Source organism: Miscanthus floridulus, chromosome 4 (genome assembly GCF_019320115.1).
Source record: "Miscanthus floridulus cultivar M001 chromosome 4, ASM1932011v1, whole genome shotgun sequence".
NCBI classification, from domain to species: domain Eukaryota; kingdom Viridiplantae; phylum Streptophyta; class Magnoliopsida; order Poales; family Poaceae; genus Miscanthus; species Miscanthus floridulus.
Window position 1 is genome coordinate 7,219,162 of NC_089583.1, and position 27,840 is coordinate 7,247,001.

Here is a 27,840-nt window from a genome sequence, read left to right on the forward strand (position 1 = left end):
CCTCTGAAGTACAAGAGCTGAGGCTTCTCCTCCCTCTACGGACCTGCTGTCACGTTGTCGAATTAATGCTTCTTGGATAGCCGGGTTGGCGACTGGAATAATCTATCTGTCTGTTCCATCATTAACGACGACCGGCGACGTGGACGAAGAGATTTGTTAGCATCCAAACCTTCCAAGATCCGCAATTGACGCTGAAGCTGAACATGCAACGCACATGCCAACGGCGGCGACCTTTCATTTAGTTACTCATAGTTGGTCCGCAGATATGGCCAGTACGAAGCGGAGATGAAAGGAAGCAGCAAACACTAAGGTCTCATTGATGCTTGGTAAGCTTATATGCTAGTTGCAACATGTACAAGAAGCACTTTCATCGTCCACACCACACCACACCACACCTACACCTTGAGAGAAGATTGAGTGCTCCTTAGTGCTGTTAGGAGCTGGGAAGCATGGATCTGGTGACGGGGGCGATTGGCATCCTCGCCCCCAAGCTACTCCAGCTTCTCCAAGCTGAATACAAGCTGCCCAAGGGCCTGAAGAAGAAAATTCAGTTTCTTTCAGAGGAGCTGGAGAGCATCAATGCCGCACTTGGCAAGGTGGCAGCCGTGCCACCTGACCAGCTTGATGAGCAGGTCAAGATCTGGGCGCGTCAAGTCAGGGAGGCATCTTATGACATGGAGGACATCCTCGACACCTTCCTGGTTCGCGTGGAGGGGTGCCCTAAGGAAGAGCACACTGGCCACGGCACGCTCAAAAGAGCCGTGAAGAAGATGAGCAAGCTGTTCACTAGGGCCAAGGCTCGCCACGACATTGTTGCAAGCGCAATTGAGGACATCAAGAATCAGCTACCACTGGTGGCTGAGCGGCGCACAAGGTACAGACTCGCAGGGCCTTTTTTTTGCTGTGGTCCGAAAAATTTTTATATTGGTCAAAATTTTTCGGTTAAATTCATCATTCACTCCAAAATTACACGAAACCACACTAAAATGACCCTTCATATACTCTAGTATTATCAAAGTCTTGAATTTTTTCAAATTTATTTAATTTTCTCACTAGCACATCTGACAACACTAGCATATGCAGCCCGCTAGCTCTATTACAGCGGCTCTACTTCTATGATATATTGTGTTATTTTGTGGATGATATATAAATTTGTGATGGACGATGGATTGGAGAGTCTTACTAGTGAAATGATGCCAATTTTTTTTTAAAAAAATCAATTTGAATTATTTAAATTTGACCCGATATTTTTGAAATTTCGTATTTATCGCCGGGACCAATTTTTTTTTTCTTACTGGTACTGTAAACCCTGGTACAGAGTCGACGAGATTGTCTCCAAGACTGCTTCAAGTTCGGCAATTGATCCACGCCTTCAAGCTATGTACCAAGAGGTGACAAAGCTTGTTGGCATCGATGGAGCAAAGCAAGAGCTCATATCAATGCTGTCCCTCCAGAGGGGACAGGAGCCCAATGACGAGATAAAGATAGTTTCGGTTCATGGAATCGAAGGATTGGACAAGACTACTCTTGCCAAAGCAGTGTATGATGAGATGAAGTCGCAGTTTGATTGTGGGGCTTTTGTGCCGGTTGGCCGGAATCCTGATTTGAAGAAAGTCTTTAGGGACATCCTCATAGAACTTGACAAGCACAAGTACACGGATACCAAGTTATTGATATGGGATGAAAAGCAGCTCATCGACGAACTCAAAGATTTCCTTAGGAGCAAGAGGTACGAATTAGTTAGCCATAAAATTGCTTTCATTTTACGCTGGTGATGAGTGTATCTTTGGTTAGCGTAATTCTACATTTACTGAAAACACACGTTAGACATGATGTGGGGTAACTTTTGTTGAACATTTGGTCAATTTACGACTTATATTAATCCATAAAAACGACTTAAACAATAGTAACAGTACCACTAACCATACTGTAACACCACCAATACTGCAGATAAAATTTAACAGTGCAGCAACCAAGTACGCTAACAACGCTAACAGAATAGCATATGAACAATAGCGCATAGTGGAATTAGATTTATACCCTATGGTGGGACTGCCGGTACCCGCGGACAGTGAGCCACCATCTTCTCCGTCGGTGGTGTTGGTGCGGCCACCAGTCCTCCTCGTGTCCACCATGTTGCAGAGGAGGTCGCGCCGGGAGACTCCTGCAGGTGCGGTGTCGGAGCAGTGACATGGGAAGCTCCTGCAGGTGCGGTGTCGGAGCAGTAGCACGAGACTCTCCCGTCAGGAAGCAGAAGCAGACGGGGCAGCAGTCGAACCGGGAAACCGGCGCTCCCCAAAAACTTGATTCCCCGCCTACCCGTGCAGGTACGCTTGACGGGGGAAGTTCCGGAGGCCTGCTACCAAAGCTCCCTGTGCGCGCAGGGAACTCCGGTCGGAGATGTAGACGAACAGCTCAGCGCTCAGATGTTGCGGAGAGGAGGAAGAGGAAGAGTCAGGTCTATCCCTACTGGACAGGGGCGCCCCCCCCCCCTTATAGCCGCGCAGTTCCCCATCTGTCCGTTAGGCCCTGTCGGGGGAATGAACCTGGACAGGGTGCTTGGGCGTTGGGAGTTGGCTGCGGCGGCTAGGGTTTCGGTTGGGCCAAGCGACAAAACCAGGCCAGGCCAGGCCACGGCCCACGCCCCGGCCCGGCGTGTTGCGCACGCGCGCGCGCGCGGGCGGCTCGGCTCGGCGGCGGCGCGCGCGTGTGGCCTCCCGGTTCTCCCTCTCAACTTGTCTATGTGAGAGTCCTAAGACTCACTATTTAAGTTGAGAACCTTTTTAGTGAATTTCCCATATGGTACTAATCACTTTTCCACTTAACAATAATTGTGGGCCTTTGAAGTTTATTTAATTAATTAGAATAAATAATGGGCCTGGCCCAAATTAATCTAACAATTCCCACCAAACTTCAGAAGTCCACAGTTAATGTCTTCAGTTCTGAGCTTGTTTGATATACCAGTGTTTCGATGGAGACTGTTAAGTTGAACATCCATCTAGAAAAGGAGTTTACACTCATTTACAACTGACCAATGGACTATGCCTTGAATTGACAGTTTTGTGCAAAGTGAGGCTCACTCGATTCCTTTACTGATACTAGGCTGCCTGTAGCATCCCCTTTGGTTGGAGCATATAAGTCATACTCCTGGCCTATTCACGAGTATCTAGAGATCACCCAAATCTCATAGATTGTGACTAGCAATCGAACTCACATAGGTGTGTTCCTTTAAGATGCCCTGTAGGCCGACATCTTTGCTTCTCATTAAGCCACTCGGATCACATTGAGGTATTTACCAACCTGCCATACAGATAGGAAGAGAAGTGCATTACTCAAGAGATTGACCTTTATTAAAAAGGGTCTCTTCCCTCAGTCTACCCATAGCTTGTTTCACCATCCTAATTCACGGGATCTCCGATCACATAGGATAGGTTGCCACCACGGTAGAACTTCATGTGGGTCTCAGTCCCATCTCACTCGATGCACTATCTATCACATTACGCGATAGTCCCTTAGTAAATTGATCTGCCAGATTTTTAGACGTATGGACATAGTCCAATGCTATTACTCCAGAGTTTCTCAATTTTCTGACAGATTTTAACCGCCGCTTTACATGCCTAGTGGTCTTCATGTTGTCCTTTGAACTGTTTATCTTGATAATTACTGTTTGGTTATCACAGTTCATAGAAATTGCGGGCATAGGTTTTTCAACCACCGGCAAATCCATAAGGAGCTCACGGAGCCATTCAGCCTCAACAGTAGCGGTATCAAGTGCTGCAAGTTCTGCTTCCATTGTTGACCTCGTTAAGATGGTCTGCTTGCAAGACTTCCAGGAAACAGCGCCACCTCCAAGTGTGAATGTATATCCACTTGTGGCTTTTAACTCATCAGCATCAGATATCCAATTTGCATCACAATAGCCCTCGAGTACCTTCGGGTACCCAGTATAGTGAATGCCAAAGCTCGATGTTCCCTTTAGATAGCGCAATACTCTTTCAAGAGCACGCCAGTGATCATCTCCCGGATTTGAAACAAACCGGCTTAATTTGCTCACAGCAAATGAGATGTCAGGCCTCGTTGCACTAGCCAAGTACATTAGCGAGCCGATGATTTGGGAGTATCTCAACTGATCCCTCATTATTCTTCGGTTCTTTCTCAGGATCACGCTTGGATCATAGGGAGTGGACACAGGCTTGCAGTCACTATAACCAAAGCGACTCAGTACCTTTTCCACATAGTGAGTTTGTACAAGTGTTACCCCACCATTTTCTCCCCTTAGTAGTTTGATGTTTAGTATCACATCAGCCACTCCCAAATCCTTCATGTCAAAGCTCTTTGACAAAAAGTCCTTGACTTCCTCAATCACATTGAGGCTTGTCCCAAAGATTAGTATGTCATCCACATACAAGCACAGGATTACTCCTTCTCCCCCACCATAGCGGTAGTACACATATTTGTCGGCTTCATTCGCAACAAAGCCAGCAGATGTCATAGTTTTATCAAACTTGTCATGCCATTGCTTAGGTGCTTGTTTTAGGCCATACAAAGACTTCAATAATTTACACACCTTTCCTTCTTGACCTTCTACTATGAAACCATCAGGCTGATCCATGTAGATCTCCTCATCTAGCTCTCCATTTAGGAAAGCCATCTTAACATCCATCTGATGAACGAAAAGACCATGAGACACAGCCAGGGCAAGCAGTACTCAGATTGTGGTCAATCGGGCCACTGGTGAATAAGTATCAAAGAAGTCCTCGCCTTCTTTCTGGGTATAACCCTTAGCCACAAGCCTTGCCTTGTACTTTTCAATCGTACCATCAGGCCTAAGTTTTTTCTTGAACACCCATTTACATCCTACAGGCTTGCACCCATAAGGACGATCAACAATCTCCCAAGTTCCATTGGTCATAATTGAATCCATCTCACTTCGCACTGCTTCCTTCCAGTAGTCAGCGTCGAGAGAGGAAAATGCCTCAACAATGGTGCTTGGAGTGTCATCCACGAGGTATATAGTGAAATCATCACCAAAAGACTTTACAGTCCTCTGTCTCTTACTCTTTCGAGTAGCTCCACTATTATCCTCCTCAGGATTCTCAACACATGTTTGTTCAAGATGTTCTGTTGGCGCCACGGGGGAATCAACAGGTTTTTGACTAGATGTGCTAGGTACATTTCCTCTCATAGGAAATTCATTCTCAAAGAATATAGCATCTCTGGACTCAATCACTGCACCAACACGCATGTCAGGTACTCCAGAGCTTACAACTAGGAATCTATAGCCGACGCTGTGTAAAGCGTAACCGAGGAACACACAATCTATAGTTTTTGGTCCAAGTTTGCGCTTTTTGACGATTGGCACATTCACCTTGGCCAAGCATCCCCAAGTGCGTAGGTATGAGAGAGTCAACCTTTTCTTTTCCCATTCCTTGAATGGTGTTACTTCTTTATTCTTTGTAGGAACTCTATTCAGGACATGACATGCCGTCAATATAGCCTCACCCCACCATTCATTGGAAAGTCCCGCAGTGTCTAACATGGCGTTAACCAAATCAGTTAGAGTGCGATTCTTTCGTTCGGCAATCCCATTGGATTGGGGGGGTATGGAGGCGTCCTCTCATGAATAATTCCATGTTCCTCACAGAATGAATCAAACTCATGTGAAAAGTATTCTCCCCCACAATCAGACCTCAACCGTTTGATTTTTCTTTCCGATTGGTTCTCTACTTCAGCTTTATAGATTTTAAAATAATGCATTGCTTCATCCTTTGTTTTTAGCAAGTACACATAGCAAAATCTAGTGCTATCATCAATAAGAGTCATGAAATATTTCTTTCCTCCTTTGGTCAATACACCATTCATCTCGCACAGATCAGAATGAATGAGATCTAGCGGTGCCAAATTTCTCGCCTCTTTCACAGCCTTGTGAGGCTTGCGAGGATGCTTCGCTTGAACACAAGCATGGCACTTAGACCCTTTGACCAGATCAATTTTAGGGATTAATTTTAAACTAGCTAAGCGCGTCATACAACCAACATTGATGTGACAGAGTCGGGAATGCCAAACATTAGACTCATCATCATTTCTCATATGGTTCACAATTTTATCACAAGAATCCATCAAAGAGAAGCAGAACAAGCCTCCACTTTCATAGCCTTTTCCAACAAAGGTTCCATACTTGGATACAACACATTTATTGGACTCAAACACAAGTCTAAAGCCGTCTCTACACAATAGAGATCCACTAACGAGATTCTTCTTGATGAAGGGGACATGCTGCACGTTCTTTAGCTGCACGATCTTTCCCGAAGTAAACTTTAGATTGATCGTACCAACACCAAGTACAGCAGCATGCGTACCATTTCCCATCAGCAAGGAGCAACCTCTTTGTTCCTGATAAGAAGAAAACAAAGAAACATTAGAACAAACATGAATGTTAGCACCCATGTCAACCCACCACTCAGGCAAGAGACAAACTGAAAAAACTATAGATAGATGATTACCGTACCCAGATCCTCCAGATTCGCTAACAACCATGTTTGCGGTCTTCTTCTGCTTGTCCTTGCGGTCAAGGCACTCTTTTGCCCAATGGTCAGATGCACCGCAGACAAAGCAAAGGCCCTTTTCTTTTTCCTTGCCCTTCTTCTTAAAAGTTGTAGCTTTAGGCTTGACTGCAGGCTTGTTTTTCTTCTTCCTCTGTGCGGCATGAAAGTTCTTCTTTTGCACCAGATTGGCGCTAGAACCTTCCTCATGCGCTTTCTTGCCATGAGTGTCCTTTGCCCTAGCATTCTCCTCCACACCAAGAGTAGCAATGAGATCAGTCACACTGAACACTTGCCTCCTATGCTTTAGAGTAGTGGCAAAGCTCAACCAAGTAGATGGTAGCTTAGCGATGATACCGCCGGCCACAAACTTGTCAAGCAACTCACACTCATTGTTCTGGAGTTCCTTTGCCAGCATCTGTATCTCATGAGCCTGCTCTACTACAGATCGGTCATCGACCATCTTGTAGTCATAGAACTTCTCCATGATGTACAACTCAGTGCTAGCATCGGCAACACCGAACTTGGCCTCAAGTGCATCCCACATGTCCTTGCCAGTGTCCATATCCATGTACACTTGCACCATGCTTTCAGCTAATATGTTGATGAGAGCCCCCTTGAACAAGTTATCTGCCTCATTGAACTTAATCTCCTCCTCGTGAGAGAAAGGAGGTTCAATGCGCTTTCCCTTGATCACGTGCTCACAACGCATACTAGTGAACCACAGCTTGGAACGGACACGCCACACTTTATAGTTGGATCCATCATCTTTCAATGGTGGTGGTTTTAGTGACGCAGCAAAACTAGCAGCCGAAAAAGACCTATCGAGTTTTTGGATTGTTGAACATTTGGTCAATTTACGACTTATATTAATCCATAAAAACGACTTAAACAATAGTAACAGTACCACTAACCATACTGTAACACCACCACTACTGCAGATAGAATTTAACAGTGCAGCAACCAAGTACGCTAACAACGCTAACAGAATAGCATATGAACAATAGCGCACAATGGGATTAGATTTATACCCTAAGGTGAGACTGCCGGTACCCGCGGACAGTGAGCCACCATCTTCTCCGTCGGTGGTGTTGGTGCGGCCACCAGTCCTCCTCGTGTCCACCATGTTGCAGAGGAGGTCACGCCGAGAGACTCCTGCAGGTGCGGTGTCGGAGCAGTGGCACGGGAAGCTCCTGCAGGTGCGGTGTCGGAGCAGTAGCACGAGACTCTCCCGTCAGGAAGCAGAAGCCCCTAAATAGGAAACTGCAGAAGCGGAGATGGGGCAGCAGTCGCACCGGGAAGCCGGCGCTCCCCAAAAACTTGATTCCCCGCCTACCCGTGTAGGTAACGCTTGACGGGGGAAGTTTCGGAGGCCTGAACAGCTCAGCGCTCAGATGTTGCGGAGAGGAGGAAGAGGAAGAGTCGGGTCTATCCCTGCCGGACAGGGGCGCCCCCCCCCTTATAGCCGCGCAGTTCCCCCATCTGTCCGTTAGGCCCTGTCGGCCCACGCCCACGCCCTCGGCCCGGCCCGGCCCGGCCCGGCGCGTCGCGCGTGGGTAGCTCGGCTCGGCGGCGGCGGCGCACGCGTGTGGCCTCCCGGTTCTCCCTCTCAACTTGTCTATGTGAGAGTTCTAAGACTCACTATTTAAGTTGAGAACCTTTTTAGTGAATTTCCCATATTGTACTAATCACTTTTCCACTTAACAATAATTGTGGGCCTTTGAAGTTTATTTAATTAATTAGAATAAATAATGGGCCTGGCTCAAATTAATCTAACAACTTTGTTACTTCCTCCCTTCAGAACTGTATTTCACTAGATTCTTCATGCATATATTATATCAAAATATGTTTTCTTACAACATGGTCAAATTTAAAGAAGTTTTACTTAGGATAGAACCGAAGTGAACTTGGGCCAAGACTACCTACTTTAGTTTGATGTGCATGCAACCGTAGCATACATCAGCGAGTCGTTTATTTGTTTTTTCTTATGCATTGAAGTAACCTCTAATGAGTGGTTACTTTCTTTTAAGGTTTCAATTGATATTACAAAAAGGGGCCCCTTACAAAAGTTGGTAGCTGATTTCCATCCGGTCAGAAAGATTAATTAGGAATCATTAGGCTCTGTGCCACTGCTCCAAATCAGTTTGTTTCCAAGACATTACACCACTACAGAGAACTTTTCCCAGGTGGGAGGAACAGATTTACCGAGGCGAGCTGAGCAACACGTTCGCCTACCACGAAAGGTGTCTGCGTTAATCAAAATAAAGCAAGCGGGCGCAAATGCCCGCCTTCGCTAATCAAAATAACAGAGACGGGCACAAATGCCCGCCTGCGTTAGGAATTTCACGAAATAAAAATCTTACTTAAATAAAATAATAGAGCAAGAGTTGGTGTCTTCAAGAAGAAACAAACAACTAGGCTCAACATCCGAAATATAAGATACAGCAAATGATCTTTCACTGGGGTAGGAAGTGTCCTCATTATTTTGTTGTCATTTATCTGATGGTCATGCAGAACTATTTTGACATTAACTATAGATGGATTGTTTGTTTCTTAGAACAATTTCATGCAATATCTCATAACACGGCATTAGGCTTTTGGAGTGGCATTATAGGAAATACTATATATCAAATACATCTTATTTCTGCTAGTTTCTTTCATGTTAGGTCACATCCATGTTTTATACATTGATTTCACTGTTTGGTTCTTTATCTTATCACATATTTATTTATTTATTTAATGAATTCTTAGATAGCTTACTAACTCAGGCTCTTGCACTGTCATAGATACTTCATTGTTGTCGACGACGTATGGGAAAAACAATCTTGGGAAGCAATAAGACTGGCTTTGGTTGATAAGAATAGAGACAGTAGAATAATCATAACTACTCGAAATAAATATGAAGTCGCCGGTAGTAGCGAGGTTTACAAACCAAAAGCACTTTCAGATGATAACTCCAAAAGGTTATTTTACACAAGGATATTTGGTGAAGACAAATACCCTGACAATGAAGTGAATGAGGTGTCCGATAAAATTCTGAAGAAATGTGGTGGTATACCATTAGCTATCATCACTATGGCTAGTTTATTGGTGGGTAAGTCAATGGGAGAATGGCTTGAAGTGTGTGACTCTACTGGTTTTCGTGATAAAGATACTATGGGCATATTGTCTCTTAGCTACTATGATCTTCCCCTTCATCTAAGGACTTGCTTACTATATCTAAGTGCATTCCCAGAAGATCATATTATTGATAAGAACTCATTGATATGGAGGTGGATAGCTGAAGGTTTTGTCCAAAAGAAAGAAGGGATTGGATTATTTGAGGTTGGAGAGGGATACTTCAATGATCTTGTCAATAGAAGCTTGATCCAGGCAGTGGAGTTGAAACACGATGGTATCATAGATAGCTGTCGTGTTCATGATATGGTGCTTGATCTTCTCCGTTCTTTGTCGAGAGAAGAAAACTTTGTCACTGTATTAGGTAATGATGTAGGCAGATCATCAGTAAGCAGTGCACGCAGATTAGCTTACCAAAAGGGCACAGCAGATGCTCGCTTAGAAAATAATAGGGACGCCATGGAGAAAATGAGGTCACTCATTGCCTTCAGCTATCATGATGTTAAGGAGCTCCCATTTTGGAGATTTGAACTCCTGCATGTGCTATATTTAGATGTGTATATATGAACAGCTGGCACGATGCAAAGAATCTTGGGAATTTACTTCATCTGAGGTACCTTGGGTTAAAACGCACAGGTATGCCTGAGCTCCCAAAAGAAATAGGAGCTCTGAAGTTTTTGCAGACACTGCACTTGGTGGATAATCACTTCACAAAAGAACTGCCAACGAGCTTAGGCCAACTAACAAATTTGGTGTGCCTACATGCTTGGGGGTCGAATGATTGGGGGACGAGCATGCCAAATGGGATAATCCAGAAGCTGACGTCCCTAGAGGAGCTGACGATAGAATGTGAAGGGGACAAGTTTAAGGAACTGAGGAACCTGAGTGGACTCAGGGTGCTCACGATTAAGGTTATTGGGATGAATCAGAGCATGCTATCAGATCTTCTGCAGTCTGTAGGAGATCACAAGATAAAGAGTATAAAACTGGAGGGTCGTCATTCAGTTTTCTCTAGTCTGTATGATAGATGATAGAGCAATGTTTGATGCAGTAATGCTTGTTGGCCCTGGATCTCCGGAACGGGTGAGCCAACCACTCACCGGCGTTGCCGACCACACACTATGGCTAGAGGTAGAAGAAGGAAGAAAGAACAGAGCGCGCGCACACACAGCACAAGCACCAGCGTTGGACGGAGCTCTGCAGAGGAGATGGCAAAACTGAACTCGCTCTCTTTACTGAGTTGCAGTAGGAAGCTATATATATAACTCTACCCATCTAATCCTAGTGCACAGACATGTCAGGCTGCCATGCTGCTACAGTGACTAGATGTGACAGCAGGGCTGACTTTGGCACCAGCCCCTGCTGTGGCTATAGTGCGGCAGGTGAGCCTTATGGCGCCTGCCCCTGCCGCGGCTAAAGTGTAGCAGCAGGGGAGCCCTTTCGGCGCCTGCCCCTGCCGCGTCGTACAAATGAGAGCAGCAGATTACTTAACAATTTTTCCCCTAATCCTACTGCTAACCCTAGAACCTCCACCATGCCGATCATCTTCTTTAGCTCCGTAAACCGAAGACGGACGTGCGGCTTGGTGAGGACGTCCGTGAGTTGCCAACCAGTTTTGACGAACTCGATGACGATCTGCCCTCCATCGACACAGTCCCAGAATAAGTGGAACTTGACGTCGATGTGCTTGCTCCGGTCATGAAGAATAGGATTCTTCACGAGGGCGATGGCGGGCTGGTTGTCCACCATCAGTGCTGGTGGGTGAGCTTCCACACCGGTCGGCTCACCCAGCAGCCGACGCAGCCACACAACTTGGCACGTCGCTGTGCCCGCCGCCACGTACTCTGCCTCGCACGTGGACAACGCCACCACCTTCTGTTTCAGCGATAGCAATGAGATTGGAGCCGACCTGAGGAAGACGAGCACGTCAGAGGTGCTCCGCCGTCCGTGGATGTCCCCCGCCATGTCTGCATCGCTGAACACAGTGAGCTGCAGCCAACTTCCATCGGTCTTGGGGAAGACGATCCCCTGATCCACCGCCCCCTTGACGTAGTTCAGCAGCCGCTTCACCGTAGCCTAGTGAACCTCTCAGGATCCTCAATGAAGCGTCTGACATAGCCCACGGCGAACGCAATGTCCGTCCTCGTGAGGACTAGATAGCGCAGACCGCCGACGATGTTCCGGGTTTCTTGGGGAGGCTGAGAGGAGGTTTTGGCTAGGGTTTCTTGGGGAGGCTGAGAGGAGGTTTTGGCTAGGGTTTTATGATGGGACAAACCTAATCTCGCCTGTAGCCCTGCCTCCTCAAACATATAAACTATGTTAATGGGCCTGAAAGACCATTAGGACTCTCACCCCTCATGGGTCAATATCCTATCCTAGCCCATGTATAGATCCAATACGTAACATGTAGCGTTGCCTCTTAGTCAAATCACCAACATGATCCGTACTGTGTTCACATATTTCACAGTTCCCATGCAGATGACTGATTAAACTTTGTTCACAGTAGATCATCACTAGATGGATTATGTCTTTGTTCATTGGTTGTCTCTTGTTTTGCTTGAAAATCTGTACCTTTTTTATGTTTTTTTATCACTTTTAATCTGCCCCGTATACTATGCATCCACTGATTCTGCACTAGTGGATTGGTCATTTGCAATATCTCCAACAACTAAAAAGAACAAAGTGTGGACATCGTTTTAGTGCGACAATTGTCTTGGTTCGTCCGTCTACCACTTCATGCGACCGATCCCACCTCCCACGCTATCCAATGAGCGAGCGAGAAAAGGAAAGGCGCGATAGAAAAAGAAATTATCATCCCTGTGATCCCCGCCTGCTTTGAAAGAAACAAATCAATGACCTGAGGCCACATGCATGGAAGGAATCAATAATCATGCATGGAAGGAAATAATAATCATGCATGAAACAATAATCATGCATGGAAGAAAACAATAATCATGCATAGAAGAAAATATCAGTGGTGCCAAATAAAAGATGTGTAGGTTATACATGGTGAGACTGGTGAACATTCTGCAATTTCCTAAACGAATATTTCCACCATTAGTATATAGGTCCATTCCCCTGCGTTTCTTCGTGCTCTCATTAGCATATAATATGAAAGTATTGTTGTGTTAATCACCACTTTCAGTTGACTACTCCTATTAGCATATACTTCCTCTACCCTAAAATATAAGTCGTTATAGAATACGTGCAGGTCAAACTTTCTCAACTTTGACTAAGTTTGTAAAAAATACGTGCTAACATTTATATCTCCAAATAAGTTTATTATGAAAATATATTCAATGTTCTATGTAATGATACTAATTATGTATTATAAATATTAATATTCTTTTATATATAATTGGTCGAAGTTAAAAAAAAATTAACTTCTCGAAAAGCGAGAATGAATTCTATTTTGGGACAGAGAGAGTATATAAAAACAGTGTTAGAAAATATTTTTACAATCAAGTTCGTCTCTGTCTGATTGGTAAGCTTAGACATCATAATGACATAAAAAATTTCGACTCTCATGGACACCCTCATGGATCAGTGCAAAGCATCACAATCCTACAGCATACACAAATGGCAACCTTGAAGTTATGATATTTTCAAAGGGTGGACAATAAAGACCATCTTAGACGTTCTAGCATTGGAGTATATACGTGCAGACACATAGGCATGGTGGTGCAAGTGAGCAGCCAACAGGAGTCAAGAGTTAGGGGTGTTTGAATCCTATGACTAAACTTTAGTCTCTGTTATATTGAATTTTTAGATATCAATTAGGAGGACTAAACATGAGCTAATTATAAAACTAATTACATAAGTTGTGGCTAATTCGCTTGCCAGCGCCGTATACAGGATGGTATGGAGATGTGGTGGAACTTATTCGTAGATTTGTTGGCGCACGAAAGAAATGGATATCGAAAATCTCTTCCTGCCAGTACAAAAAATGATCTTAGCCGCATCACGGGAAGATCTACACAGTAGAGTTTGTGAGCCGCGACGCCACGCTCTCTGTGACTGTGTAAATTTCACGAACTTAGCCTTTTGGATTAAATGTCACTTTAACGTCGGTCATATACTTTTACAGTATTATTATCTTATCGTGCGATCCATGTGTTTTTAGTACAAAAGTTTAGTTCTCCCATAGCAACGCACGGGTACGAACCTATTTGCATATATATTCGAACCTGTGTGTACATGATTATATGGAGATGCAGCGAAACTTATTCATGGATTTATTGGCGCATGAAAGAAATGGATATCGTAGAATTCTTTTTACCGATATAAAATATTATCTTAGCCGTATCACGAAAAAGTCTATATAGTAGAGTTTGTGAGCCTGCGACGTCGCGCTCTCCGTGACTGTGTTAATTTCACGAACTTTGCTTTTTGAATTAAATGTCACTTTGACGTCGGTATTTAATTTAACAGTATTGTTATCTTATCGTACGATCCGTGTGTTTTTAGTATAAAAGATTTAGTTATCCCGTAGCAACGCACGGACACTCTAGTTAATAACAAAGAACGTAGCAGTAGAGAATGCATCCTCTGTGGTGTGAAGGGATAAGCAAGTTGATCCGTTGTGTTTCTAAGGTATACACTGCAGAATAAACAGATTTCTTTATGACTTTGCTTTCTCTTGCAGATGCAAAGCTGGTCTTGCTTCTCGACTGATGTTAGTGAGGCTTGTCAACTTATGATGGATCGGTGGCAGAATTGTGCGGTGATGGCTTCTTTTCGAATCTGTTTGCAAGAACCTAGTTTGACAAAATTTTCAATTTACTGATGCTTTGGACCTGTAATATTTATTCACATTGAACTGCTGCTGGCTTGTTAGTTTTTCACATTGAACCTGCTGTCATGTTTTCTCTCAAACATTTGCTTGTGTCAGAGTACCGTTTCCTTTTCTCTAAGCTCCCCTCGTGCATTAATCCCTCCTCATGCCTTGTCAAACTCCCCCACTTGGAATTGTATGCGATTGACATGGATGAGCAGAGCATGCAAACCCTTGGTGGGTTGCCAGAGCTCCGTCACCTTGTGCTACTGCTGACTACGGAGTCCACGGTCGGTAACAGTGACCAACATAGCCACTGATGGTTGCTTCCAGAAGTTGAGATCCTGCAAGTTTATTTACTCAAGGGCCCTTTACTCAATGGTTCAGCTCGCGCTCAATGATGACTGCAGTGTTCCATTTACCCTATGGAATGGAAGAGACGATGTAGTGTTTGCCTGTTTGGCTCTAGAAAGGAGGATAAGTGCAGAAGAGCACCACCCGTCATGCCGAACCTTGAAGAGTTCTCGTTTGAGGTCCACTCGTAGTGGTGCTTGAGGAAATGCGAAACGGACGCTGAGCTGATTCATGCAATCGATGTTCATCCCAATAACCCTACTCTTAATTGGACGCTGCTTAATGAAGATATCCTTAGAAGTTATACGGCACGTACCCTGTCACATGGATTTGTGTTTAGTTCCATCCAATTATGAACAGATGATTCCACTGTTCTTTTTAACAAAATTTCCATTTCCAGTTGGGCGATACTGATGATGATTTAGTCATAGAAGAACAAGAATGTGAAGTCCCTTTCTCCAGTCCATGATGATGCCACCACATCAAGAAGTTGTGCAGGAGACCCAGACACCCAGTGCTAGCAATTAACTGAGAGAATCCAGTACTGTCTTTTCGGCCTCTTCTGCATTAGTGTTTTTTTACACACTGTATTTTTCTGCTTTGGGTTCTTCGGTTGGCTCAGTACTCTGTTCACATGCCTGACTGAAATTAAAATTTATTTGTTTCTAGCCGGTTCATGTAATCAAATCAGTTCACAGTAGGTCACTGTTGAATACCGTTTCTAGCTCAACTGGATGGATTCGGTTTCTGGGAGCATTTGCCTATGTTTCTGGGACCAATTTAGAAGGAGGGTTATGACCCAGCTGTGAAGCCCCTTTGTGTAGTAGTGTTTTGTCTCGATGTGCAAGAAAAAGAGGCGGAACTTGATCCGATCCAACTGGATGAATTTTATATTTAAAAAATCAAATATAAATATAAACAGGTATGGATAGAAGTATCAGAAATGGAACGACGTACTTACTAAAAATACACTGTTTTTTAAAAAAATCAAATGTAAATTAAGTTCTGTTCTGAAAGAGTGTGGTCATCAGATGAGCGTACTAGTCTTGGACTTGCACTAGTGGAGACCATAACTTCTGGAGCAGCAGCAGCAGCAGCAGCTAGCATTCGTGTATTGTTCTTGGACTCCTCCGCATCAAATTTCTGTGCAGCAGCCAAATCTGCACCAGCTTCAATATATATGCCATACTGGCTGAAGCAGGCAACAAATCTGAGCCACCCTTCCCCTCCACAAACAGAATAACTCCCAATCCCCAAACTTTCCTTAACAAAAGAAGCATCTTCAGCTTGAAGCATTTCGATCTCAACCGGAGTATTGTCCACCGCTTTTTCTTTACCCCCACATGAAGAACCAACGGTATCAGTCCGCATCTCCCTTTGCTCCACAATTTTGTCAGTCAGTTCATTTAAAACGGTGTCAACAGTGACATCCATGATTTCAGGCTTTCAGGTTCACTCAGATTTTGTGTAATAGCTATAAAGGAGATGAGTTGGAAAGGGAACGATAAGCTGTTTTTGGAGACATAAAACTTGTACTAATAACCATTCCTCCGAACTACATCTTCCTCTCAATTCTGTTTCTGTTCTCGATCGAATCCCTTCCCAAATTGCTTACACAAAAGCCCAACTCACACAAAACCTTGCATTTAAGGATGAAAACGGAACGAAAATATCCCGAACCGAACCGCATCGTTTTCTATATTTAATCCGATCGAATCCGTATTTTCTTATCCGACTTTACCGTTTTCGCTTTCGCATTTCAGATGTTTCGTATTTCAAATGTAAAAGGAGAAAACGGTTTAGACATTTTTCGACCGTTTTCTACTTTTCTACTTTTAATTTGAAATATTCCAAATTGAAAATTCGGTTTAAACCGAATTTGGCCAACTGCACAGGTCATACAACCCAATTACAGGTTGTTCACCACGCAGCTACGTTTTTTCTACTGGTGGCCAGCTGCCCTCTCTTATAGACGGCGCCCAGCCTTATCTCTCTTCACCTCACGAGATGGTGCTAAATGTCAGGAAACCAGCAACATCTACACGAAAGCCCACCTAGGCCATAGCCCATCAAGCTCATCGGTTTAACCCACCTGCAAAGTCAATCATTTGATAGTTTTTGCATTAGCCGAATAAATCTTTGTTACTCAAAAGAAAAATCTGAATAAATCTTTAAAATAAAATACTACATCTATTCTAAAAAGATTAATAAAATTATTCTGACTCAGTTCGAGTTCATATTTCTGTAATATGCACTTGTTAATTATTATATGCACTTGAACTTGATCATGTATGCACTTAGTCATCACTTGGTCTACAGGTCGGTATTCTGTATTGAGTTTTCGTATATCGACCGTGTTCGACATAAATCCGCTCGAATTGGTTCGTTTTCGAAATTCTCAATAATTCGTAAGTTCACGTTCGTTTTCATGTCCGGTTTTACCATTTTCGCTTTTGTTTTCGTATTTCAAATGTAAAAGTAGGAAACAATTTAGGAGTTTTTCGACCGTTTCCGACCGTTTTCATCCTTACTTGCATTGGTGTTGTATGTTTGTTTGAGATTTAAAACCCTCAGTTTCCACACAATCTATTAGTTTCCCAAAATTCATGCAAACTGCCTATTAGAATCTTTGCCTAAAACAAACAGAGCTATGGCAGGGAACATAAAAAAAAAAACCTGTGTACCATAGCCGGATGGTAGAGGCTGGAACTTCGCTCCCTTATCTAAAAAGATTATTAGTACTAAGATTGCTTAAACAACTTGCATGACTGAACAAATCGATCCTTGCATTGAAATGGGGCTCGATCTCCTTAGTCTTTGTTGTTCTCATGTACAATCAAAGGAACACATACACAAGCATGCTCTCTACGTACACACGGTGCGTGCATCCCCTGATGAAACCATAGTAATCCCGATCGATGCACAGTTATATTATTATGCGACGCTGAAGGAGGTGGCGGCCTTCTCGACGCCCTTCCTGGCGCCCTTGAACCACCTCTTGTCGCCGGCCTGCGCCTTGCAGATGTAGAGCTTGCCGTCGGAGACGGTGGCCGTGATGAGCTGGTGCTTGCCGCCCTCGTCGCCGTCCGCCGTCCTGGTCAGCACGGACACGCTGTAGTACTGCTTGCCGTCCACCACGGGGGTGGAGCTCTCCAGGACGTTGGCCGTGGCCACAGCGCCGGTCTCGAACCCACCCTGCGCAACAGCAGCATATAGCAATATGCGTGTAAGGCAATAAGCACCAAGCAAGCAAGCAGAGCCAAACAGAGACGACGAGCATGGCCATGGCGGCCGGCGAGGCGCACAACACAAAGTAGCTAGCTAGCAAGGTTGTTACGGACCTCGGAGTCGGTCTTGCCGCCGAAGGCCTGCTTGCCGAGCAGGAAGTCGACCTGGGAGAGGAACTCCTCGGGGGAGCCGTACTCGGTGATGGTCTTCTTGGAGGTGGGCTGGATGATGACGGACACGTTGCTGTTGGAGTCGAAGTTGTCCTCGTAGCGGAGCACCTGCCCGGGGAACTCCCGCTCCTTGCTGGGGTTCCACTTGGACGGGATCAGCAGCTTGAACCCTTCGCCGCTGTACGCGATGTAGTCCGTGTTCGTCTTGACCTTGCCGAACACGTTGGCTGCCGATGCCCATCCATCGATGCACGCACACGCGGATCAGTCGTCAGGCACTCCATCAGGCTAATTAATTAAGGTAAGAAGAGAATTAAGGACGCCACGGCGGTGGTTCCGTTGGTTACCTGCTTCTCCGTAGGCGGCGGCGGCGGGGCTCACCTTGGCGCCGACGGCGGCGACGCCGGCGAAGAGCGCGAGCGCGGCGCGGCGAGAGACGTCGCTCTGATCCGCGGCGGCGTCCGGCTTCTGGGCTTTGCAGACGAACAGCTGGCTGCTGCGCGGGGCGGCCAGGCGCGGCGACGCGCCGAGGCGGGCGGTGGACTGGTGGAGGAAGCAGGAGGTGGACGCCATGGCTACCAAGCTGCTTTCTTTGCTTGCGTGGATGGCACTAGCGCGGGCGGGCGCGGGTGTGTTAGGCCGCGGCGTGTTAACGAGGGGAGGTGGCGGTGGGGTCGCCAGGGCGCGCCTACTTGTGGTGCGCGGCGGCCGAGCGGATGGAGTTTGGATCAGGGACGACGCCGCGGGATAAGGCTCCGCGACGCGCCATTGGGCCACGTCGGATCGCGAGGCTCTCCCCGTTTGGCAGCACTGTCTCATGGTGTCTCTGCTCTCGTCTACGGCTACCTGCTGGTTGTACCACACGCTAGTGGATCTTATTTGGCTCACATTTTATGAATTTTGACTCACAAATAGTCAAATTATACACAAGTTTACGAAATAAAACTCATTTTAATAGATTTGTATCTAAAGTGGCTCCAAGAATATATTGATTTTTTTAGCGACCCATTTTGGCCCTCCTACTGGGAATCACAATAGAAGTACTCGTTTTGACAACCAGCTATAAGACAACTTAAGAGTTCAAATATACTCTGTACAACTTTCCCCTCGTCAAAATAAGCTCATTGTTCCACCACGCTTTCTAGCGACAACCATGTTGATCGATATGTTTCTTTCATGAAGTCCACCAAGTCGGTGGATTGTTCCATCCATGACATGTCCAATGCCACTCTGCTCCTAAGGTGTTCCATCTTACCTTAAAGTTCGCAATTTTTTTGAATGAAAGGGTGGATGCTTTAGAAGGTCCTAATGTTCCATCCATGACATTGCTTTAGCCTTTTTATAAAGACCTGTTTAAAAAGGAAGATGGACTGAAGATTTCCTTACCTCGTGATTTTTGGGAACAAGATGACAGAGTGCTAGTTAGTGAAAATGATTTGTTGATATCTCCTCTTTCCGAGCATGAAATAAAGGATGTCGTTTGGAGTTGCTATGCTAAAGGTGCTCCAGGACCAGATGGGCTTTCCTTTATGTTGTATCTTAAGTTTTGAGATCTTATTAAGAAGGATTTGTTAGCCATGTTTGAGGATTACTTTAAGGGTAATTTAGACCTGTGCAGACTAAATTTCGCAATGTTATCTCTCATTCCAAAAGTGGAGGAGGCTACGTCTATGAAGAACTTTAGACTCATTAGTCTTATTAATTGTATTTTAAAATCTTCTCCGAAGTCTTACTCTTAGGTTATTAGGTAAGATCATAAGTAGATTAGTGTCTCCACAGCAAAGTTCTTTTATTCAGGGTAGATATATACCAGAGAGTGTTGTCATTGCTAGAGCTTGATTATGAAACAGTGAAATAAAATCCAGCACTGAAAGAGACAGTTTTATTTCTCAATTTAGATCTATAAAACTGACATGAAAATTTTTGAAACAGTAAAATAAACCCCCTACTGTGACTGACCTAAACCTGTTGGTTGGAAGGAGCTTGTTGGATTACGAACCCCTGCTAATGCACTTATTTGAACTTGAAGAAGTTAATGACTTAATGTACTTTTAAAAATTAGTCATAGTTAAAGAAATTTAATTTAAGACAAAGTCGAAGTGATATGTAGGTTGCTATGTAAAAGCTATGTATCTAAAAAAAACCAAAAGGATTTGTAATTTGGCAAAGGGAGTACATAGCAACTTCACTAAAAATTCCATGATGATAAATCAGGATGCGCATATATAGGAGACAAAATTTAAGTTGCCGACACTCCATTGAGATCGAAATAAAATGTTTCATCGCAAAATGCATATGCTGTTTACGGTATTTACTGCAATGTTCTTTTCTAAATGAGACGGACTAAAACGTTTGGTGCATGCAAGTTGATGTTGTAATAAAGCCTTCTACAGGACACAAGGATATTTTTATAAGTTTTTGGCTATTACTCTCTCGTTCTGTTTACATAGGCCATAGAGATGTGAAAGTCTTAAGTATACTTTTATCATTAATTACTCTTAAAATACTATCAATCGTTACAAATTTTAAACTAATATATTGTATCAGTGCTACCCTAATAGCTAAACGGTAAATAGTTATTGGCCACCCTTTGTTTAGCGTTTAGCCTGTTTAGACAATGTTTAAATGAAGTTAAACGGTGAAAGGTCCTAATGGCTAGAGGGGATGAATAGCCTATTAAAAATTTCTACAATAACACTTAACAAATCGGTTAGACAATTATGAGACGAAGCAAGTGTTGCGCTAGCCTACTAAAAAGCAAGCCACCTATCACAATTCTAGTTTATATAGTTTCTATCCACACAATAGCTATGACACTACACTAAGTTAGTGTGCTCTCAAAAGCTAACTCAAGAGCCACACTAACCAAACTAACAAGCTTTCATAACTAGCTACACTAAAGAGCTTGACAACTAATTTGCGGTAAAGTAAAGAGAGTGAGCAAGAATGTTATACCGTCGTGTCGAGGAAGGGGCCAATCAATCACAAGAATGAATAACAATGAAGACCAATCACCTCGGAATCAAATGATGACACAATGACTTTTTACCGAGGTTCACTTGCTTGCCGGCAAGCTAGTCCTCGTTGTGGTGATTCACTCACTTGGAGGTTCACGCGCTAATTGGCATCACACGCAAAACCTCAATAGGGTGCCGCACAACCAACACAAGATGAGGATCACACAAGCCACGAACAATCCACTAGAGTACCTTTTGGCTCTCCACCAGAGAAAGGTCAAGAACCCCTCACAATCACCACGATCGGAGCCGGAGACAATCACCACTCTCTACTCGACGAACCTCACTGCTCCAAGCCATCTAGGTGGCGGCAACCACCAAGAGTAACAAGCGAATCCCGCAGCGAAACACGAACACCAAGTGCCTCTAGATGCAAACACTCAAGCAATGCACTTGGATTTTCTCCCAAACTCACAAAGATGATGAATCAATGATGGAGATGAGTATGAGGGCTTTGGTTAAGCTCACAAAGTTGCTATGTCAATGCAAAATGGCTAAGAGAATGAGCTTGAGCCGGCCATGGGGCTTAAATAGAAGCCCTCATGAAATAGAGTCGTTGTACCCCTTCACTGGGCACAACACGGGGTGACCGGACGCTGGACCTCAGCATCCGGTCGTGCGATGCACTCCATGTGTCCCCTCTCTTCAACTACTGAGTGTCCGATCCCAATAGTCAAGTGATGACCGGACGCACTGCTCCAAAGTGACCGGACGCTGGACCTCAGCGTCCGGTCATTTCCAGTAAGCATCCAAAAACGATTTTTCACGACCGAACGCGTCCGGTCATGCTCGACCGGACTCATCCAGTGTCCGGTCACATGGCGTCTCCCCTGTGTGCTGCCACGTTAGCAGGACCGGACGCACCCCTCCAGCGTCCGGTCACTAAGTGACCCAGCGTCCAGTCAGAGACCGACGCCAGCGTCTTCGCTGCTGCTACTGACTAGACGCGTCGGTCCTTTCGAGACCAGCGTCCGGTCACTTACAGTGACCTCTGTCTTTTCTGTATAGGGCGCCGGTGGCACCGTCGGACTGTCCGCACTCCAGTGAAGTTCCTAATCCTTGCTCAAATGTGCCAACCACCAAGTGTATCACCTTGTGCACATGTGTTAGCATATTTTCATAAACATTTTCAAGGGTGTTAGCGCTACACTAGATCCTAAATGCATATGCAATGAGTTAGAGCATCTAGTGGCACTTTGATAACCGTATTTCGATACAAGTTTCACCCCTCTTAATAGTACGACTATCAATCATAAATGTGATCACACTCACTAAGTGTCTTGATCACCAAAACAAAATGGCTCCTATCATTTATACCTTTGCCTTGAGCCTTTTGTTTTTCTCTTTCTTCTTTTCAAGTTCAAGCACTTGATGATTATCATGGCATCACCATCATCATGTTATGATCTTCATTTGCTTCACCACTTGGAATGTGCTACCTATCTCATGATCACTTGATAAACTAGGTTAGCACTTAGAGTTTCATCAATTTACCAAAACCAAATTAGAGCTTTCAAACGGTCTAAACGGTTTGTTGTAATAACACTAAAATATACATATGTATATAAATATGCTATAAAGTATATACATATAAAAACATTATTCTACCAAATGATTTTTTGGAAGAAAACTAAATCCCAATCCACCTCTTATACTTACAATGTTAATTAGTTGAGTGCCAAACGTGATAGTTGTAATCCTCCTAATGACTAAATGCTGAGTTAAATGGTCATTTAGCTCATTTAATCACGTATAACTCAATTCTATTTAGATTATTTAGATGGTTTTTAACGGGTTTAAATGGTTGAACCATTTAATTCACAGTTTATGGTCTAAACGACACGGGTGTTACCATTTTAAATGGACTAAACAGCAGTTTAGACGGACAGAATTAAAAGATATGATGAAATGCATTCTATTGGTATAACTTTAGACAATAAATAATAAATACGCACATGTATATATAATTTAATCATTTGTCGATGAAAAATTGACTTTTAGAAATCCAGTACGTTATAATATTTACATCATATTTAAGGAGATGGAGGGAGCACTTTGTTCTTCCCGGATACTTTAAGAGGTGAGTTGCGTCAGAATTTTACTATAGATTCGCTCCAGAAAGATCGAGTTTTCGGACAGGATGAAGTCGGGTCAGCTCACGGGCTCAGTATAACGTGGGCAACTTGTCACGACGCTTTACCGTATCCAAACACCAAACAAACCTCATCCCCCTGAATTAGATTGTTCTGTCTTTGGACGAGGAATATCGATATATGTTGCATATATAATATGTACTTGCTAGCGCCCGGACATTGGGCCGCTAGTGTCGGATGGTACCTGCTCACCGAGCGAGTGAGCGCCCCAGCAACGAATCCACGCCGCCGGACGCTTCCTACGCGTATCTCATATGCAACCCCCGATCTACTTTTAAAACATTCAGATACAACAGTTGCAGCATGCAAAAGAAGACAGATGAAATATTTGAAACATGCGTCTGAAACACTTGCAAAAACACCTGAAAAACACCTGAAACACATTGCAAACATATGCAACATCCAGATGAAACACTTGTAACAGACGTATGGAACACTTGAAAAATATGCTTGCTACATGCATGTATATACAACATCCAGATGAAAATACTTGCAACATACGTCTGATACAGATGAAACATTTGAAACATATACTTGAAACATACATGTATTAGCCATTGCAACTTGTGCAACATCTCGATCTACTTTTGCAACATCTCAATCTACTTTTGCAACATCAATACGAAACACTTGCAACATACCTCTGAAACACCTGAAATATATGTCTGCAACATGCGTTTTCAGCGCAACATCTCCTTTATGCTTGGGAATAGAGGCCCGTCGGTGTGTAGAGTTCCCCAGTGGTGCGGAGCTCGCCGATCTGATGGAGAACGCCGCAACGGATACCTCCATGGAGAAGGCGGACCGCACGCTGGAGAAGGCCGCGATGGGCGAGAGACACAGTGGAGAGAGAGAGAAAGGCAGGCGGCCGCGGCAGGCAGGAGGCGCCATGGAGAGGGAGGAAGGCAGCCACGTTGGGCGTGGTGGAAATGCTGGCTGGAGCCCGGACGGCGTGAAGAATGCCGAGGTGGCCCTGTCACGGCGTTGCAGTGGACAGGACGAGTGGATGAGAGACTTAAGGTCGAGTGCCGCGGTGCGTCAACGGCGGCGGCTGGCCGATCGGACGCACGCGTGTAACCATCTCCATATATAATATCTTTCATCTACCATTCGATCTCTATGCAAGGTCACGTTGACAGAGTTATGTTTTCTTTTGTATCTACCTGAATCTATTTGTTGAAGTAGGACCAAGTTTGAACAACAATCGATTATGAACTTTACAAATCCAAATGAAACCTTAATGACTCCGTACTTAGATGATGTTCAACTGAGACAAGAATGCATTGCAAGGACTAGCAAAATTGCAATGCTTTTGAACCTGCAGAGATGTTACACATGACAAGAACATAGTCCATCAGATTGCAGCCAGACATCACCCAAACCAAAAGATTCGCAAAATGATCACATTAAGTAAACCTCAAAAGCATGGCGAAACTTCTGTTATTAATGTGTAATTGACAGCCTAGGTGCCACTGAGGCACTGACATCGGACCAAGCTTGGCCTCAGTTTTGCCCGCCACCGCCCCCATCGCCACAGCCATTGCCATCGACCATCTTGCTGATGAACTTGGGGATGGGGACCTCGTACCCAAACAGCGAGAAGTTGGGCGGCAGCTGCGGCATCTTAGGCCCCGACGGCATTGGCGGGAACGAGATGTTAGCTAGGCCGGAGAAGTCGGGCATCTTGGGGATCTCCGGGATGTCAGTGGGGAGAGCCGCTGCCTCAGGCTGGCCGGCAGTCTGCTGCTGCGCCGCGACGAGGCTGGCCAGCATCTCGGGCGTGATGTTCGCCGGCAGATGGTTCTGCACCGCCGGGAGCTTGGCCAGCACCTCAGGCGGCAGGTTCGCCGGCAGCTGGCCCTGCACCGCCGGGATGGTGGCCAGGATCTCGCTCGTCTGCAGCTGCCCCTGCGACGCCTCGATGTTGGCCAGCGTCTCCGGCGGGATGCTGGCTAGCAAGTCCGGCGGGACGTTGGCCGGGAGCTTCGCCAGCACCTCCGGTGGCAGGTTACCGTAAGCTGGGACATTGGCCGGCTTGTTGGAGGGCGTGCTCACCGGGAGGTTGGCCCGGATGCTCTCCGGCGACCTGGCGGTAGGAACCGGCGCCGGTGCACCTGCTGCTGCCTGGCCATTTGGAGCCGCCGCAGGACGTTCGGCGAGAAGGCGTTGGCCATTTGGAGCCGCCGCTGGACGTTCGGCGAGGAGGCGTGAGGATGCACAAAGATGGAGGTGGAAAGACACAAAAATGGCCAGGAGAGCCACGGAGCCGAGAGGCCTCATTGTGACTTTCTCCCGTGGAATCGAGATTCCAAACCCAGCAAAATGGAGGGCCGCAAACAGAGATGGAAGATTGCCCAGGATATATATAAGGATCTAAAATAAAACGATGAAGCTAAATTTAGTTATATGCATGTTTAATGGCAACACGGCAAAATGATCAGCTTGCCGTGAGAAGCTGGGAATAGCTCTAAACAACAGAAATTCAGGCATATATATAGCCAGCTAAATATAGAATTCAAGTTCCACTCATGGTTCATTGGAACAACAGAAAACTTAGACATATAGAAGACGCTAGATATATCTTTACACTACATTGGAACGACAGAAAACTGTCCGATATCCATGGCATGTCAGGAGAAACAGACTCGACATCATCCTACCATCTGATCATGGTTATATAAAAGACGCTAGATATATCTTTACAGTGCATTGGAACAACAGAAAACTGTCAGATATTCATGTCACGTCAGGAGAAAGGAACTCATCATCATATCTCCATGTCTTGACGCTCTGATGCATGACCACTCTGACTGTTACGGGCAGCATCCTGTGCCTTGACCTTTCCTTTCAGCTGTGCAAGGCCATTCATCACTGACTCGAACAGTGCATCAGATGTCGCAGCCTTCTCTGCGACATCATAGAACGATTTGCATAACATATCAAAACGCTGTGCAATTGGTGCGTTGACATTCTCATCATACGAGCCATCATACGAGCACGCAATAGAGGTGTGCCTACGCTCCAAATCCTTTCTCCACCTCTGCAGAACATACTTGGAGGGCACTTCTTTGATCTTCTTTAGAGTAAGTACAGAGATGATATGGCAACACAAGATTCCTCGAAATTCAAAATGATGGCATGCGCATTTCACATCACACCCATCTCCGTTAAACCAGACACAGAAGTCCAATGTAAGTTGTTGCTCCCTGATTTTAACATCTTGAGCAACATTGAATGTGTAAGATGTACCTTCTTGTTTCACAAGTTTTGGATAACAGTAAATTTTACCTTTTAACTGATCCTGAAATTCTTCAAATTTTTTATTTGTGTATAATAACTGGAACTGCTTCTCAATATCATAATGAGTGATGCAAGATGCCACTTCCTGAGAAGACTTAAAATCAGCATCTTTTTCCTTCTCAGCCATATCTCTTAGTGCTTTGCTGTATTGTTCCAGAAACTGGTTTATTGTTGTTACGGAACTGACATATCCATCAAACAAAGCATATTCACTTTCACACTCTTTTGTGACAGCCATGCCAGCCCAAAAGGTATCTTTTATATAAGCAGGTGCCCATTTTTGCCAATTAATGCATAGCTGAATAAGCCAGTCATTGCCTTGAAGGCCAAACTTGCTGATCATCTCAATCCAACCTTTCCCAAATTCACCTTTTGTCAGTGATTCATAGATCACATTTGAGAAAGTGAATTTAATGTCTTCTAACTTTGAAAGTCCACGGAGCTTTTCAGGGATTTTCTTCATGATACTCAACAGACACCAGCTATGGTAAGTTTGAGGAAAAACTTGCTCAACAGCAGCCTGCATTTCATCGCACTGATCGGTAATCATGCCTTTTGGTGGTTTGTTAGACATACAAGCTAACCAGGATTTGAACAACCATACAAAAGATTCTGTGTTCTGATTTGACAGTAGGCTGCAGCCCAGAAGAATTGGTTGTCCATGATGATTTACACCAACAAAAGAGGCAAGAGGCACTTCATACTTGTTTGTTAGGTAGGCCGTGTCAAACTTCACAACATCCGAGAAAGATTCATATGCAGCCCTACTTCTTGCGTCTGCCCAGAAAACATTCCTCAGCCGGGAATTTTCATCAAAGTCCATGGCATAGAAAAAGTTTGGATTCTTGGACTGCATGCGGAAGAAGTATCGATAAAGCACATGTGTATCTTCGGCACTAAACTTCAGCCATGTTTCCTCTTTAGAATTGCCTGTGCACTCATTCTCACCAAGCTGTGGATTTTCAAAGCCTCCACCTTGCGCATTGTTCGCACAAACTTCTGACCTGCCACTTGACTCTAGCCTTCTTCTTTTAGCACTCACCCCAGTTGTCTTGTTCCGGCACACAATGACTCCTGTCTCGCTTGGACTCAAATCATGGTTGTGCTCGAGTATGAGTGAAGTTAAGCAGAACTTGTCAGGGCCATGAAGTCTAAAATTCAGTTTAGCTGGACACTGTGTTTTTA

At 44.7% G+C, this 27,840-nt stretch overlaps 4 protein-coding genes across 4 annotated transcripts; 1 reads left to right on the plus strand and 3 right to left on the minus strand.

Annotated features, from left to right (window-relative positions):
• The first annotated feature begins 337 nt into the window (after positions 1-337).
• Positions 338-10,226, plus strand: LOC136547985 (disease resistance protein RGA5-like). Its single transcript, XM_066539658.1, has 3 exons — positions 338-874; positions 1,319-1,729; positions 9,329-10,226. The coding sequence occupies exons 1-3, from the start codon at positions 450-452 to the stop codon at positions 10,224-10,226; spliced, it is 1,734 nt and encodes a 577-aa protein (XP_066395755.1). The 5' UTR covers positions 338-449.
• Positions 10,227-17,552: 7,326 nt separating this feature from the next.
• Positions 17,553-18,848, minus strand: LOC136550867 (oxygen-evolving enhancer protein 2, chloroplastic-like). The gene is made up of 3 exons (XM_066542450.1): positions 18,533-18,848; positions 18,129-18,412; positions 17,553-17,982 (listed from the first exon to the last, which is right to left on the minus strand). Exons 1-3 carry the CDS (start codon positions 18,756-18,758, stop codon positions 17,722-17,724), a joined length of 771 nt encoding a protein of 256 aa, XP_066398547.1. The 5' UTR covers positions 18,759-18,848; the 3' UTR covers positions 17,553-17,721.
• Positions 18,849-24,677: 5,829 nt separating this feature from the next.
• Positions 24,678-25,724, minus strand: LOC136550869 (uncharacterized). The gene has a single exon (XM_066542452.1). It carries the CDS (start codon positions 25,633-25,635, stop codon positions 24,859-24,861), a length of 777 nt encoding a protein of 258 aa, XP_066398549.1. The 5' UTR covers positions 25,636-25,724; the 3' UTR covers positions 24,678-24,858.
• A 73-nt stretch (positions 25,725-25,797) lies between these two features.
• Positions 25,798-27,646, minus strand: LOC136550868 (protein FAR-RED IMPAIRED RESPONSE 1-like). The gene has a single exon (XM_066542451.1). It carries the CDS (start codon positions 27,509-27,511, stop codon positions 26,123-26,125), a length of 1,389 nt encoding a protein of 462 aa, XP_066398548.1. The 5' UTR covers positions 27,512-27,646; the 3' UTR covers positions 25,798-26,122.
• Between the last annotated feature and the right edge of the window lie 194 nt (positions 27,647-27,840).